The sequence below is a fragment of the Poecilia reticulata genome, linkage group LG5 (genome assembly GCF_000633615.1).
Source record: "Poecilia reticulata strain Guanapo linkage group LG5, Guppy_female_1.0+MT, whole genome shotgun sequence".
Taxonomy (NCBI): Eukaryota; Metazoa; Chordata; class Actinopteri; order Cyprinodontiformes; family Poeciliidae; genus Poecilia; species Poecilia reticulata.
Genome location: NC_024335.1, coordinates 16,770,495 through 16,787,824, shown reverse-complemented (window position 1 = coordinate 16,787,824; position 17,330 = coordinate 16,770,495). Strand labels below are relative to the sequence as shown.

At 39.3% G+C, this 17,330-nt stretch overlaps 1 protein-coding gene across 1 annotated transcript in view; it reads right to left on the bottom strand.

Moving 5' to 3' along the window:
• Nucleotides 1-17,330, bottom strand: part of suclg2 (succinate-CoA ligase GDP-forming subunit beta) — an 89,909-nt gene that overhangs the window by 48,861 nt on the left and 23,718 nt on the right. Inside the window, exons 3-7 of the mRNA XM_008409649.2 lie at nt 12,595-12,694; nt 10,911-11,001; nt 8,586-8,738; nt 5,338-5,427; nt 3,895-3,991 (exon numbers count right to left, since the gene is read on the bottom strand). Coding sequence (XP_008407871.1) covers nt 3,895-3,991; nt 5,338-5,427; nt 8,586-8,738; nt 10,911-11,001; nt 12,595-12,694 — 531 coding nt within the window. The remainder of the gene's footprint in view (nt 1-3,894; nt 3,992-5,337; nt 5,428-8,585; nt 8,739-10,910; nt 11,002-12,594; nt 12,695-17,330) is intronic.

The following is a 17,330-nucleotide window of genomic DNA, read 5'->3' as shown; positions in this document are numbered from 1 at the left end:
CTCATTAATTTATGTGCTTTTGATGCTGACAGGCGTGTAAATGGAAAAAAATCCAACATGTTTTTAAACTAATTTAAAAGTAAACAACAAGGTCTACATGTAACCACACTATACACATAGTTTTACATTTAGATGGCATACCCGCACAGATACAGAGCGTTTATGTGGGATGCCGTCAAACTGTGTGGAAATGTAAACAAAACACACTCCAGTCGTCTGCTGAAGTCTGTTTCCCACATAAAACAAACTTCATATGGCTGTAATTTAAGACAAATATACACACTTTACAAAACTACCTAAATTAAATAAATATTACATTGCTCTGTCCATTTTGTGTCAGGTAGGATTCATTCCCCAACAATTGCTAATCGGCATCATTTCATAGCTCAACATTTTTAGGTTCGTACTATCCTTTGCGTAGTTGTGAAGTTCTTTATCCTCCACTTTCTCTTATTTTTTGGTGATTTCCTGCTGCCACATGTTTAGACATTACAAAGTATTTTCCCACATCTCATCAAGACCTAGAGAACACACTTAATGACTAGCTTAGTTAAACAGTGTGTGCTGAAGTGGGAAAACATCAAAACACGTGCAGAAAAGTGGGCCCTCTGGAATATGGATGATACTTTCTGATCCGCATGCTTCTTCCCTTGCATGCTATTTTTGAGCATATAGTGCAGCTTGAAGTTTCAAGATGCACTCTAATGATGGATACATTTTATAATTTGTGTTTGATTCATTTATTTAAAATTGAGCTCAATTCCTTAAAGGACCTCTGAGGTACTTTGACAGAAGACTCAATAATTATTTGGATAATTAAAGAAGGGCAGATGCTCATATTCCAAATCAATGGTATTTATTCTCAATTAAATGAGGTCCGCTATATTTTCCTTATTTTCAAACCATCTAAAAACATTTCTGTCATTCTGAAGATTTTTTTAGTCTTATTTCACCAAAAACATCTTGAAATATTTAGAGAAACGGTTAGCCTGGAAATTGCTCTCTGTGATCATTTTCAATATGGCTGCATGTACAAAGCTTTGGGAATTTGAGGACATTAATCATGAAAAAAATAAGTAAAGGTAAACAAGACAACTTGAAATACTGACATGTCTCCACAGCAACTATCATGCTAGCAGGCTAACTAGCATGCTTCATGCGTCACTACTTCTTGCCAGAAAAAATAAAATTTTTCAGCTGATATAAAATTGTGTGCTAAAATAAAATGTTTGGTTTTTCTTAGAACACTGATTGGAATGCTTTGACTTTGTTCCTTATCAGACAAATATGCTAGTAGTGAGAGTATGTTAGCTTGCGGATAGCTAACATAACAAAATAAAAAAGTAATATTTCCTTTACAGCTCTTTAAATTTTTTACAAGTTACAAAATATCTAGGCCTATAATCAAAATATTAAGGTTTTAAAAAATCTATTAAAAACATTTATTATGTAACTACACTGCAGGCTTCTGATAAATACAACACAAATATTCTATAGAAAAGAAAGAGTAATTGTTTCAAACAACACATTTTAGTTTTGAAATATACATTAATTAAAATCAATTTAACAGTTATGTTTTTAAATATGTTTACATTTTTAAAAAATGGATATACCATACTTTTCTTCAAGACATGGTAAATGGTTACATGCACAAACTGAGCAGTAAATGCTTAAATATTGACCTTCCAGCAAACAGAAATATTTAAATACCTCAGCGTAAACCTTTTATCCTGTCATTGTTCATATTTTTTAAAATAAAGTTCATTTTAACACAAATAAGATTTTAACATGTGTGACATTAAAGATGCAAGTAATCTTGCTGTAGTGTCTCAACAGAACACATCTCTTTATATCTGTTCAGTGTTAGAGAAAATGAAAACTGATCTTATTTTCCTTTTTTCCTTTCTTTCTTTGAAAGAATGTAAAAAAAAAACAAGGTCAGCACAAGTTTAACAAAAATCAGTGCTGCAAGGTCAGACATGATTTGTTGTGACAGAGTAAAACGTCTTTGTCAGATGGATGATGAGGACTTGAAATGTAACCCCGTTAACCTGAGCTAGAGTCGCATTGTGTAGATTTTACTGTGAGCGATTGATGTAACTTATTTCAACATGTACATTAAATTTGGTCAAAATATGCAAGCTATAAAAGGGAAAGAGCTTGTGTGAAATTTAAGGATGGTAGTTGCAATAAAATGTTACCGAACCACAACTGAATCTTTAAATACACCAGAGAAGTGAATAAAAATACTCTAAGAGAAGCAATTTTAGGACCCAATATGGCACAACTCCATGACGTCTGTTTTTAATCAACACTTTTTGGGTCAGCTCACAAACAACAGGAAAATCAGACAGTCTAGGGTTTATTTTAAACTGATGCAGAAACCGTCACAGCTCTCTTATGCCAACATAAATACCATAAAGCCATTTCACAGACACCTTATTAAGCGAGACAGTCACAAAGAGAAGGTCTTAATCAGGTCTAAACTCAGAAACCCAAAGATACATGCACACACCTCCAAATACAAGACAGCTAATGGGAGCTGGGGAGAAAGAGATTTCAAATAAAATCAAAGAGCATCGAAACAACACATAAATATTTTAATGCAGTTGCTGTTATAATGGAGACAGCGACAATAAGCCTTAAACCTGGTCAGGACTTCTCAGGGGAGCCCTAAAAGGCAGTGCATGTACTAAGAATGAAGCGCATGAGCAACCCATTGAAAGCTGGTCTGATCAGAAAATAACCGTCTGTCTGAATGTTCCCAAACACAAAAGGGTTCAAGGACAGGAGACAAAGCTAAATGCCAAGCTTCCTTAACCCTTAATGTTGCTTGTAAAGATGTCCTGGGTTTTCCTTTCCAAGTAATATTTGATGAAAATTGCAAAATACCAATTTAATGTAGTACTTCGCTAACTTCAGCGTCGTTAGCAGCTAGCAGTTTGGTTAAAGCAAACTGAGCAGGACTAGAGTGAATGCAGCGTAGAGCAGTGAGGTTAAGCTCACGCTGAGTCGTTTTCCTTTTCTGTGCTGCCGGATGCTTTGTGCATCATATCGATAGTTGTTTCTGTGGATGAAAGCGGTAAGAGGCTAAAGTGAGCTGCTAAAAAGCGAGCCTATTTAAGGGGTTTTGTAACCTTTAATTGCAATTTGTCCTAATCTGCCTTTCATGTATAAGGAGTAAGGAAGATTTCTGACTGGAGGATTCCTGCTCCTTTATTACTCACTCAAGTGACCAAACTCCTTGACAATTACTGAGATCTGAATGGGGTTTGCGGAGTCTGGCCCAGAATTTCCACACGTAACAATAATGAACTGGCTTTGGGTTTTAGAAACATAGGAAAAAATATCTGAGAAAAATATAAATATTTCTAATAGAAACTTAAAACAACCCTTCTGATGTCTGCTACTAATCTAAATGTAGCTGCAGGCGTTTTGAGGACCTGGAATTACCCTGATCCCCTTTTCTCAGAAACGTATCCAATTGATAGATTTCTTTTTTTTTTTTTGTTTGACTGTTTTTCTGAATCATATTCAGACTGCGGTACACCAGGGAAGCATGAGAGGCTGCTTTTTTTTCCCGTTACTTCTGGATGAGCTTAAAAATCGCTATCAGAACTGAAGCAGCAGCATGGTGTGAAAATACAGAGCTCTGCTCCCTGAAGCCATCTGTATTTTGAAGCAGATAAAGTCATGTTGACAAGTGGCTGATGTCAGTGTGTTGCAATTAGAGCACACTTCACATCCTGCAACGCATTCAGGCCTGAGACGATAGCATCTTTGCGACTTGCTGTGCTCTTTCGCTTTATTTTATTTTATTAAAATAAATACAATTCTGGAAATCATTAACATGAAAAAAAAATGCAAAAGCTGTTCCACTGCGAAACACGATACCTTGTCCTTCGGGAGTCTCTCCGAGCGGATTGACTTCAACTTGAGTGGCGTCGACTTTCAGGAACAGATCATAGAGCCTCTTAATCTGATCCGCTGCCTGCAAAGTCCACAGACGACAGTAATTACCTGATGGTTTGACTCTGAGCCCCCCGAGGCCACTCAGCTTCTGCACACAAGCTGCGTGAAAACAGGGCAAATCGGCTCCCAACGTCGCCCCCGTTAGTAAGAGCCCGTTCTGCATTGAGACCACCATGCAGACAAAAATTGATTTTCTATCTTTAAAGACCAGCTAGGCAAGAAATCGAGCACAAATCAACACACTTCCATCATTTTTTTGTTTTACATGTATAGAATGATGTCAACATCTCTGCAGCTGAAACATATTGTAGCTGTTGATTTAATGGTTGTGACGTGAAAACATCCATGTGACATGACTGAACCTTTCTTCTTCAACTGCTTGAGTACGGCGAGAAAAAGCAAAACTGATTCCACAACTAAAGTCCACAATTTTGCCCTTATACAAACTGCAGAAGACTTTTTCTATTCCTGTCTTTAAAAAAAAAAACAGCCCCGGCATGCACTGAACATCTCTCCTGTCCTCAAATAGCTTATTGGAAGCAGAAAAGTTATTTTTGAAGCGTTTTAATTTTATCGGAATGAAAGAGTCTGGCAGCCGACTCGGAGGCAGCCGGGGCAAAAGCAAACTAACAATGCAGACATTTACCCAATCCTTTTCTATTTTCCCTTGTGCCTGTTCAAAATCAATGCCCTTTCAACACCCTGCAAATGGAAAAGATCACAAATAATGGGAGGAGAGGAGGGCATACGGTGGTATTGCACAATCAAAAGCAAACATGTATTCAACTCTAGTTTGTCTGACTTATATGTTCTTTGTGTGTTGTAGCTGTCGGCTTAATCAGATTTTGTTTTTTGTTGGGTTGAAAAGCAAACAAATTACTGACCTGATGCCAAAAGACAGAGTGTTTCAAATCAATTTGTTCTCATTTGGACTGCGAGGCCTGGGCTCGTCTTCCCTCATTTAATGGGCCGATGAAGGTCAAAGGCGAATTTTAAAAGTTAAGGTTGAAAAGAAAACAAACCCTCTTGTTTCACAGACCAGATGTTACAGAGGGAGGATTTCCAGCTAAACCGCAACATCCCAAAATGCACTGATCCCGATATCACTGTGTGGCTGGTTCTGTCACCAGCGACGTCAAATCTTACTCAGTGTCATGACTCACTGCCAGCTACAACCATCCAACACCTGGCAGGTGAGTCCGTCGTAATGACCCTTCAACATGTTGCCCGTGGGAAACTAATAACAGAAGAAGTACGGCGTGTTTGCAAATGCAAACCCGTCGCGTCTGTATGCACAAATGAATTGCAAAATCTTTCTGCCGCCTCTTGACATTGTAGCTTTAAAGCCTTCGGTGGGCTCATTACCTGTCTTTGCAGAGGTCCTTTGAAACCCAAATTAGCTGCCATGCGAAGCGCCTGGTCGTCTTGCACGCCTTTATATATATCTATGACTTCCTGGAGGAAAAGCACAGCATAAGAAGGAGACATGAAACAACTGAAGAAAGGGAGAGAGGAAGAGGGGGAAAAAAGCACCAAAACAAAAACAGAGCCATCCTATAGTATATTTAGAGAGGGAGCTTATGTCTGTCCTGTTTCTCTGCATGGCAGATATCAGAGATGTTTCCTGGTTCAGCTGAGAGGATGGTCAGTCAGTCTTCACTTTTATAAAACCAGAACGTTGACATGTGGGTTAGAAAGCGGCATTTTATCTGTTTTGACTCATTGACAATTCGATGCTTAACTGTTTTCCAGATGAAAACTAGCTAAACATTGCTTATAAACTTATAAAGATGTGATTCCCCCGATTTGTAAAGCTGTCATTTTGCTTCCAACATCAATTTTAAGAATTTAATTTCTCCCATCACACAAACTGGAAGCTGCAGCGACCAATCGAGTCTCGCTTACGGTCATCGTTCCATTGAGATCATCATTGAAAAGGTTTGGCGTAACTCTTATTTTGTCAGTAAAAACCCATATTTGTCCAGTCCTACTCACATATTCTCCAGTTCCACCATTGTTAGAGTTCTCTAGATAATCCTTGTGAAGTGGAAACTCCCTGGAAAACCAGGCATCCCTATTGCTAAAGCATATCCAGACATCCTACACTGCTGTGTGATCAGCCTAATGTTTGCGGTCTGCATTATGGAAAGCGTTTGCTTGTGTAACTTGTAGATGTGGTGTTAAAATCAAATGAAGAGGTACTGGATGTCTGCTCCCAGAGACGGCCCAGGGAAAGTTAATGAGGGGTAGAGAGAACCAAGACAGAAACATCTGAGCAGAGGATCATTAAGACGGTAACAAATGGAGGACAGAGGTCAAGAACAGGAGAGGGAAAGGAAGGAGCAGAACATCCAACCTGGGCCATCAATAAGGGAGAGTGCATCCAATCATGACCTTTTTAAAACAACAAAACGTAGATTGACAAGACGTAATTGAATTGTTTTGTTGACTTTTAAGAAAATTGAAATTAAACAAAGAGTGAAAAGGTGGGGTGTAGACGGAAGGACCACCAGGCAAACCCAAAGTTGTCCTACTGTGTTGTCTCCTCAAGACTTTTAGCGCACAACTTAATTTTTATACTGACAACAAATTCTGCAGAGTTAAATCAACACCATGTCGAGTCTATATGGTCCTTATCAGAACTGGTGTTAATTTAACTCTTACAGAGTTATAGTTTGAGTAGTTCTAACTTTTTCAAGTGTTAAAGTGACTTAATTTCTTGTTGAAATAACTCTGACAAGAGTTAAATTAACACCAATTCTGATAAGGACAATATAGACTTGGCATAGTGTTGATTTAACTCTGCAGAAATGCTATAATGTAACCAGATATGCCAGATGTAAAGTGGTCCAGATGAATTTTGTTAATGATTTTTTGTTGATTAAATTATTGGGGGGGTGATCTTTGGAAAAAAATGACATCAAAATTGAAAGGCCACTAGAGCCAATAAAACCTTAAAAAAATAAATACCATTGAAAGGTGGATTTTTAGATGTCTTCAACTTCTCGTGGTTACAACCTCTCAACAGAACCATACTTCAGAAAATCTAAACTTGTTTTTATTTTTTCATTTTCATGAATATGTTTTTCTTCATTTGCTTATTTGTTACTTTATACTAAACAAAGCCATTTACTTTGCATGTAGGAATACAGTGGAAAGGTACAGTTTTTAAATTCACTTCAGTCCTTTTTCAGTCGTACGCACACACAAATATGTGAAATCCCCCCCAGAGAAATCTGATTTTTGGAGAGCCTTGTTAACTAGTTTCAAACAGAAGAGTGAAATTAACAGAAAAGTTCAGTTCATTTTTTGTCCAGACCCTCTAAAAGCCTTGGCACGTCACCGTGCAATCAGAGATCTTTGTAATGCTTCTACAACTTGGACTTAGTCCCCCACGTGTGCTCCGCCAAAGTTATTATACATAATTAAGACAGGCTCCTCATTGCAGCTCGAGTTTAACATTGGATACTTAAAAACAGACTGAAAGGAAAGCTGGAGGCTAAAGAACAATCCAGCCTTCACGTTCAGTAAAGATTTAGATATGATGTACAAAACCAAAAGCACAAACCGGAGGGTTCTGAAGCCATAAAGAGGCACATCTGAAAAATACAGCCAGAGAAAAATGGTGATCAAAGATCTTTTACTTGACTGTCAAATGGTAATTTTGAGCACAACCAAGAGTTACTGAAGGTTTGCTGTCATCCTGGCACTTCTATAATCAGGCACTTCTATAATCAGGCCATTAAAGTAGAGTTAAAGTAGGACAGAAAAGCTTTGAATGGAGCGAAGCTTTAAAATCCAACAACATGTTCGTCCAAAGCTTATTACCAAAAAAAAAAGAAAAAAGCACATGAAACACCTGGCTTCACATAGCAAATGTTTGGACCTGAAGCCAACTCTAAAAAGAAAAATAAATTACACAAGGCTGTAACCTGATGCTCATCATCCAGCTTAATTTAGTTTAAATATGTCCGCCAAGACAAAAAAAACCACACACATGGCGAAAACAGCTTAATCTCATGCCAAGCTCATGAAACATTTTTAATCTCTTTAGAAAAATAATAATAATAATAATTTAAAAAAAAAATAATAATAATAAAAAACTTTTATACCAAAAATAATCTTTGTCTGAAAACACTCCATCAGAGATGTAGAGCCGAAGCTTTACAATGCGCTGACCTCTGACCTTGGAAGCTGCATGAGTATATGTGACAAGATGACGGCATATGTGGTGCTTAAAGTTGTCCATCTGCTAACAGAGGCAGGGACTCGCCAAGCAGCTCCCATTGAAGATTAATGAGAAGCAATAGAAAGCATAAGCAGCCTTTTAATGTGTCTCCGTTTGTTTAAATTGAGGCCCAACATGCTGCTGCAGAGACACAAGAATCAACTGGATGAGAAACAAAATCCCTCCTTAAATTTTAGCTTGGTAACTTGACCCAACTTCAAATCGAAATAAAACGCTAAACACTCACTAGTTTTCCCAAAGGAACAAACTTGCTAAGCGTCAGTGGATGCTTTTGTAAAACTCCAAACTACTTCTGATTCTGCAAAAAAAAAAAAAAAAAGACTTCCTGTCAATATCTCACTATTTCAAACCAGAAGTGACGTACCTTAAAGATGAGCTCTGGGGTGGTGGCGGCCACCTCCTCGATGTCCATCCCTCCCTGGGGGCTTCCCACCATTACTGGACCATTACAGGCCCGGTCCATTAGGATGGCAAAATACGTCTCTCTGCTTATGTCCAGAGCCTCGGCGACCATCACCTGGACATGAAGAGGAAAACATGAAGAGGCAGACAGAGCAGTGTGGCGTCATGTTTTTATCCTCTACACCGGCTTCTCAATATATCAGAATGTCTTTGAGGTGTTATTTTATTTCAATAGCTTGGTAAAAAATGTAACTTTATTTGTTTTCTTAGATCCTTGTAAGTTGTGAGAATAAGCCACAAAAGGTCAGCGCTACAGAAGCTGGTTGTTCAGAGTGCTGCACCTGAGCATATTCATGAAGATTCAGTGGAAGGAAAAAAAGATCCACCACACACAGATATATCAAGGATATGGGCTACAGCTGTGACTGTTCACAGAGGTTTCTGTCAAACTATGTTAAAATGTGGTTATGAAGAAAATCCCAATCAAGAAAGAGTGGACATGGACTGGTATGACTGCAACTTTAGCTTACAAGTCCAACAGGCTGAATGCTTCCGCACCACACTTCTTCCTTCCACTCAATGTTCTATTAATATGCATGGGAAAAGGCGCTCTGTCACAGTCAGATTAGAAAGCAATGATCTTCTATGGCTTGTTGAAGATGTCAGTGACTGTCTGCCAACATGTCTGTAATAAATATTTTTTTATATCCTTTCTATAATATTATAAAATAATTAGAAGTTGAATTTTAGGAGTTTTATTACATAATTACCAGAACTAAGCATTTATATTCAAGAAATCTTTATTTTTTGTTCTATTTATTCTTACTCTTATTCGAGATGCAGATGCTATTTAGAGGAATGTCCACTTTAAGTGACTTCACAATTGGATTTTTCCATGTTTTACTGGGAAATCCTTGACATTTTCTCATTGTTTACCGTCAAAACAAACTAGACGACATAAGTAAGTAGGTAGGTTCCACATGCTAACATAGGGTTATAAGAAGGACCTTTCAGGAAACATTGCACAAATCAAGGAGCAAACAGATAAAAACTGAGAGAAGGAAAGAGGGCATTTGGGAGGGAAAAAGCAAACGGGACACCATCCGTTCTGCTGTGGTTAAGGAGCAGCGGGTTTACTTGGTACGATGTCTGCTTGAACAAGGACGTTTCCTTCCACTTCTCACCCGTGTGAATGAGAATGGACAGCTCTCTCTCTAACCTTCATGTTAAAAGACTTGGCCCTCCATTTCCTTGTCCAAACGCTGCCGTGCCCAGTCACTGAAACAAGTCTCTGGAGTTCATTTTCATTTCAGTCTCTGCTCACAAACCAAACATGTTTTCAACCCCCGGTCCTCCTCCAATTGCCATTTCCCTGATAAGTCTGATTTTGTGTCATCCTGTGGTGCTCCTCACCCGACACCTACACTCTCCTCCCTCCCTGCCTTGTCATCCATCTATCAGTGTCATGTCGACGAATCGGATGCAGAGCTTCTGGGCCTCTTTTTTCAGGTGGGTGTGAGTTCAAGACAGGAATAACAACAACATAAACCATCGGAAAGGTGTTGTTTTAAGCAAAACTGCTGCTCTTGAAGGAAGATTCTTCGGCTTTTCCTCGTCTCGTCTGATTTTCTGCACTGTAAGCAATACGGTGGATGTCCAGACAAAAAGACAACTCTACTCTTGCTCAACTAATTAAAAAAAACAAAAAACAGATCGTTTGCCGTTCCTTTGAGACAACTGAACTCAAAGTTGTTTGAGTGACTTTAGCTGTGGCTAACTGAATTCCACCTGTAAACTCTGCAGCAGGAATGAGGAGGAGGAGGAGGAGGAGTGGTGAAGAAGAAGGATGATGAGGGGAAAGAAGAGGAGTGCAGGAGCCACACACACACACACACACCAAGCAGAAACTGAGAGGGCTTCATCACCTGGAAACGTCTGCTGTGAGGAGGTACTGCATGCAGCATACGAGCGGGGAAAAAAAATACATAAAAATCATATTCCTGCTTGTTAGTGGCACATAGTAACAGTTGTTTACCAAACACTTTAAATTCACACTGGGCCTGGCTCAATTTATGCAACAAGCCTGAACACCAGGCAGCACAAACCCGCAGTAAACAACAGCGGACAGCTACTGCTTACATGCAGGAGAGGGAACTCGGAGCCAGACATTCATTTCACAGAGCAGCATTACTGGACTCAGAGAAACGAGGTCAAGAAAAAGAAGAAAAAAACATAATGAAAACATTAAGAAAGAGAAAAGTGGATTTTTCTTCCTCTTTTAGCTCACCGTTTTCACTTTCACTCCGTCTTTGGGCGTCTGCTTGGTAATCAGGTTGAAGCCGAGCATCTTTTTAGCCAGCTCGCCAACAACTGCGGGGCTGAAAGTGGAGAGACGGCGCTTAAAACAACATCCATCACCGTAATGGCCGCTTTTTACGACTTCCTAATAGCATTGTACATATTCTTCCTCACTCTGGGGATTACTACATCATACGCTGCCTCGCCAAGGTGTTTATGCTCCTTGAGTTTTCACAGTTTGTCAAGTTTGCAACTAGGGCCGCGCAACACGTCGCGGCTACTTCATCGCCGCGACGTTGGGTGTGCTCAATCCTCCTAACAACAATCTATTCCAAGCGTAATGAGTTCGCACCTCACCCCCCCGGGGGGTCTGCTTGGAGGAGACGCTCAAACCTGACGCAGCTGCTGAACATCACCAAGCTGGAAGCTCACACTACAAACGCTGCGGTGGAGAGGAGGGGACAGGAATTGTCGATTTATTGCTAGTGATGTCATCATAGTACCGTTTTCTGATTTACAGCTACAACGAGCTACAACTACATACATTATTTTCTCCTTGAAAACTTTATTTTTAATCAACACAAAGTGGTGCCTTATTGTGAAGTGGAAAAAAGGATAGCTTTAAAAAAACAATCTGAAAAAGTCTGTTGAGCTTATGCTAACTACTAAGTCCAATGCTCCTAAGAACGGTATAAACTGCATAACAGAGGAGCATTGCTGTGCTGACGTTCTTAAAGAGACAGAGGCCCAATTTCAAGGCATCAAATTGCGAAATCAAAGTTATGTTTGATATCTACAGCATTCTTATAACAACTTAAGGTGACGTTGATGCTTAATTGTGCTGCAAAACGGCACTGTGTGCATGGAAAGCATGTATTAATACCGGCCCTTTAAGAGAAGTGACTAATTCTGGAGGGCTCTGATCCAGATGGTTGTAAATGAGCTTCTCCTTATTCTCTCTGCCTAAAAGCTCCCAGCAAACCAGTGCTGCTTCTGTAAGCCTGCTCTGGTTTAGTAAGAGAATACAAATGAAGCTGGTGTTCGGGGGGATGCATTCATTCTTTGATAAATGGCGGCGGTGCGAACCGAGCCCCCATGTCACTGTCTTGGGACGATGATCTTCAGCGTGTCTCACTTAAGAAAAAAAAAAAAACTTTTAGGAAGATTTTAAACTGCAAAGTAAGGTGCTGCTGATGCACGCCTGCGACAAATGTCATGAATCACCTTTTTTTTTTTCCTATTCTTTGCCTTTAAGGCCGCAGTAAGTGGTAGCAACAATTGGTAAAAAAGGAGACACTTCTTCAGGTGCCGGGAGAAAATAGGGGGTGCGGCAGCAAAGAGACGCTTTTTCAAGTCACAGCTTAGATTTCTGAAGGAAAGAAAATGCAGATTTCTGCTCAGGCCGTCATCGTCATTCAGCACGCTTGGTGGTGCAAAGCGCTACGGCTAACCTTTAAGCTGCTTTTTTCACCATTTAATTAAAAGGAGGCTTTTTCCCCCCGCTTAAAAAAATACAGAATAACGGATGAGAAATATTTGCAGCAAAAGAAATCCTGACACTGTCTTTGTGCTTAAGTAGCATCTTCAGAAAGCTGCTGCCACTGGGGAAAATAACATGAATCTATCTCCTACGGTAACTCTCAGTTTTGAAAAACACATAAGGGAACACTTACTCCTTAGTTAAGTGCACTCCACCTTTAAGGCCGCTGTCGAACACACCCTTGCCTCTCCCACCGGCTAGAATCTGAGCTTTCAGGACGATTTCCTTGGCATCTGAAACAGGAGACAGGAGGGGGAAAAAATAAAATCTCAGGAGAAGTTAGACAGATCACTTAAGATATGGGTTCATCCCCTCAGACAACACCGTGAGCCGCTAACTTATTTGTCTGTAGGATTGAAAAGGTAAGCGAGGTTGAAAACAGAGGGGTGTAAAGAAGACAAGAGAAGAATACAGATTATGAGAGAGTAAGAAGTTTGAACTTCTGTTCAGAACTCTCCATCACAGCTACAGCATGTTAATGCGATTTACGAATATCGCCAGAGGAGTTGAGTTTACAGCACGTGAAGCTAAAATTAACACATAATTTTCAAAACTACAGTTGACAGATCAGAAACACTAATGTACAGGTTCGGCTTTTTGTTAAATCTGCAACAGCAGAAACACAGGAAAGCAGTCGCTCTGTATGGAAATCATTTTACTTAGATTAGAATATTACTGTGGGACATTAAAAGTAAAATGAAAAGCAGCATCATTAGAAAGAAAACTGTTGCAGACTGATGCCTTGAGCGGCATATTTATATTATATTTCAGAGGCAGAAAACCTAAAAATCTTTACAGTATGAAACATGTATGGATGCAAGTCAGCTCTTTCAGGGTTTTTCAGCACAGAAGTAGAGTTGAAACACTTTCTCCCTATGAAGTTTTCCATACAGCTGAGTTAAGACAAAATCTTGGTTATTGCTATAATTTTCGCTTGTTAGTTAATGGAGTATCAAACCGGTCTAACAATTCTAAGAAAGATAAATACAATCAATCAATCAAATTTTATTTGTATAGCACATTTCAGCAGCAAGGCATTTCAAAGTTCTTTACATAATTAAAATAAAAACAGCATGCGACATTGAATAAACAGTGAGAAAGAGAAAGATTTTGGAAAAAAAAAGATTAAAAAAGATAAAAACATTAAAACCCGCACCCCTTTTAGGACTTCAGTTAAACGTTGTTTAACTGGGACTCTAACCCTCTGGGACTTTCGTCAAAAACACCGTTTGACAAGGACTCCAACCTCTAGGTTTTTAGTTGAAACGCCGTCAACTGGGACTCTAAACCCCGTAGGACTTTAGTTAAACATAAGGGACTCTTACCCATGTTTTCTACGAGTGGGGGACAGTACCCGCGCCTCTCCGGGGGGCTTTACATCATTAAAACGTAAACAGTGAGAAAAAGAAAGGGCAAAAGAAAAGAGAAAGGAAAAAAGTATAACACTACATATTGGTTCCCCATGTTTAAGGAAGTATAAACTGTTAGGGTTTTATCTGGATTCTTGTTCTGATAAAACTAGATGGTACTTTCTAAGTTTGTTCTACATTGGTAAACTAACAGGAGTTTCTCTAGGTCTTGAATTTAACGCTAAATGTTGATCTAAGGCAATGAGTAGTTTCTCTAGGAAAACTAAAACTAGTTTCTCTGGATTCTAAGTTTGTTCTAATTCCTGCGCTGGGTTGAGTGAAGTATATAAACCAGACGTTCCTGTTCTGGGTACCTAAATAAGTAAAAGTACTCCATAATTATAAGTTAGAAGGACTTCAAACAAAAGCTAAATCAAAGAGGAAAATTTATTGACGTGTTTACTGCGTGAAGTCAAAAAAATATACATATATTTTGAGTCTGACGTATTTATTGAACATGGGGGAAAAAATGTGTGTCTGACCCGGTCATCACCAGTCAGAACTGATCAAGAGGAAACGAGCCGACTGCAAACACTGGTGAGTAGTGGTGTAGAACAACATCTAAAGGGCATGACAACTAGATTTATTTAAATATTTCCTGTCACAGTGAAGAGTGTCTGGCAAACTGCTGTCAGGATGTGACACTGTCTGGTGAAAGAGATTACAAGATATTATTACAAGCCCTGGAGATGAAGGTGGAGGCTTTACGCTCGACACCCGTGACTATCTGTTCTTGAAACTGTTGTTTTGACATAAGAACAGAGTTTCCTGAGTTTGGTAGAGTCGACCAATTAAGATGCAAATCAAGGTGAGACTGGCCAACAACAATCAGCTACAAAAATGTTGAAGAAGACGCCAATATTTTGAAATAATTTGCATGCTAGCATTTTGAATGGCCGATCGAGAAAGTAACTAACTTGACATGATTAACAGCAGCAGGCTCAAGAAGAGTTGCCAACGATGCTAGTTAGCATCTGCTTCAAAATGGCCAAGCAGTGGGAAACTACAGTTCTATTTTACAGTTTTCAATAAATTTGGACTGTATTTAATTATCTCTAGCTGAAAAATGTAAAGATATAGTAAATTGATCAGGTGTGAAGTTGATCATTTCAAACCGAACATATGTCATTTGAAAACGTTTGCCAACTGAAATGAGTAATTTCAGTACTTCTGTGTCATTAGCATTAAAATACATCATCTTACCAAAAGAACTGGATCAGCCTTCTGGACTGTCCATGGCCACGATTGTATAAAACCCAGCAGCCCAGTCAGGCAGTCTTATTCTAGATTATATTGTGAAAAAACTGTTCATTGTCATCTTCATTCTCATCTTCCAGCAAGGTGAAGTGGTACCTTTGCAATAAGTCATGAAATATATTTGCTCAGATATATTGCTACAGATTGGCTGTGCACTGCACACAGTGTCATCGAACGGTCCAATATAGCTCCTGTTAAAGGAACATTGCAGCATGCAAGCACATTTTGGACAGTTTCAATGCTTCCAGCTTTATGGGACCAGTTTGGGGATTGTCCGTTCCTGTGCCATCATTATGGTGAACCAGTGCAGAAAGCAGAGTACTAAAGTTCTAGATGCAAAAGAACTTGATTGGCCTGGATAGAGTACTGACCTTAAATCATAACCTTGACCCAAAGATAGGAAGGTATTCTGTCAATCAACCAAAGGTTGTTCCATCCCAAAGTTAAAATATGTCAGTGTCTGACTTCACAAACCTGCTTCTAGATAATTCCCCGAAATGAAATCCTGAACCTTGTGGGAAGTTTCCCCAGAGGTCGACAGTCTCCAGACTTAGGCTTCTAGTCCCAGAATCCTTGAGACAGTCAACATCAAATTAAACTCCAAGGATTTAGAACAGGATGCCAGTCAAGTTTCACAGTGTGAAAGCAGACGAGTGAAAACTTTTGGGAATGTAGTGGACTAGTTAAACATGGCCTAAACTTTTCTACAACTTCTTTAAAACACTGTCAATTATATGTGAACCTTAAATATGGTTCTAAAACCAAAATGGGTTTCTGTAGTTTTCCCAAAAATATTGTTTTGTTTTTTTTTTATTGTCATTAACTGATTCTCGTATATCGTCTTTTAATCTGGATGGTTGATTGGTTGACGCTTTACTGTTCATTAGAATCCAACTATATTTATAGAAAAAGTTCATAGTAATTAAAGCAACAATGACACTTAATTGTAGAGTTTTCCCTTTTTAGAGGACTTCTGCTATTAACATGGCTACCTGTGTAACAACAACCACATTAGAGGCTAATTTGATTTTAGAACAGGGTCTTTGAATACAAAGGAGGAAAAAAAAAACATCCAACATTATCAAATGTTGGACGGTTTCACGCATCCTCATTAAATAACCAACCTGGCTTCATTTTGCTGTGACCATGCAGGACATGAAGAGGAGCCTCCCTCAGGCCTCCATAGACAATCATCTTCTTTTGCATTTGGACCAAGGACTCCTGATAAAAGATGCTATCTAACTAAGTAATGATTATTCAGATGAGAGGGTGAAGGAATCAACCACTGTCAGACGAATCCCATCAGTGTGAAAAGAGCAGAAGAGGGACGATCTGTTGCAGTGAGAAAGACACCTTGACCTTGTTGGTTGAAAAAAAAAAAAAAAACACAAGCTGCTTCAACGACATTGCGCCGGTTAAAAATAAAAAATAAAAAATTGGCACAGTGAAAACTGTCTAGGAGCTGAGAAGCCAAGAGAGCTGAAAAATGCTGTCTGAGCTCAGAGCTGCTGTAGTTTGAAAAGAAACCAGAGAAAATAGTCTCTGACAGGGCGACGGGGATTAAACCAACACTGTATAAGTAAGGCCTGCTCTGTGTGGAGAGCTAAGGGAGAGAAAGAGAGACGGGGGGAGAAAAAAGGTGCACTCATATGCAAAGGCCTTTGAAAGGAGTTATAAATGAATAAATATGGTAGTAAAAAAAACTGCTACTATGCAAAAAAATTAAGGAGTTCAAAGCAAGATGAGAAAGAGTGTCCTGCGGGCATGAGGAGAAGACGGGGACAGCGCAGAGGAAATGACTTCTGCTATAACAAAAAAAGAGAAAGAAAAAAAAAAGAGATACAAGCGGCAGAACAAAGATATTTAGGCCAACAGGGAGACCGCGTTGTTGGGGATGTGAAGGGAAGGTAAAATATCCGACACGCTGACACAGACGTTCAAAACAGCAAGCTGAGATCGTAAAGCGGAGATATGCGAAATATATTATTCCACGATGTAACGCGTAAAGAGAGGTAATGGGGTGAGAACAAGGCAGGTGTTCACTCCTGCTGCACAAGTGTTTGACGGCAAACCTGCTTATTACGTGGCAAATCAGCAATTATAAATGGGTGCTGGAGAAGCAATCTGTGTGATAACTCAGAGGCTTGCACAAGCATTCACACCCCTTCAACCTTTTCACATTAGTGCCGTAGCCGTAGGAAGG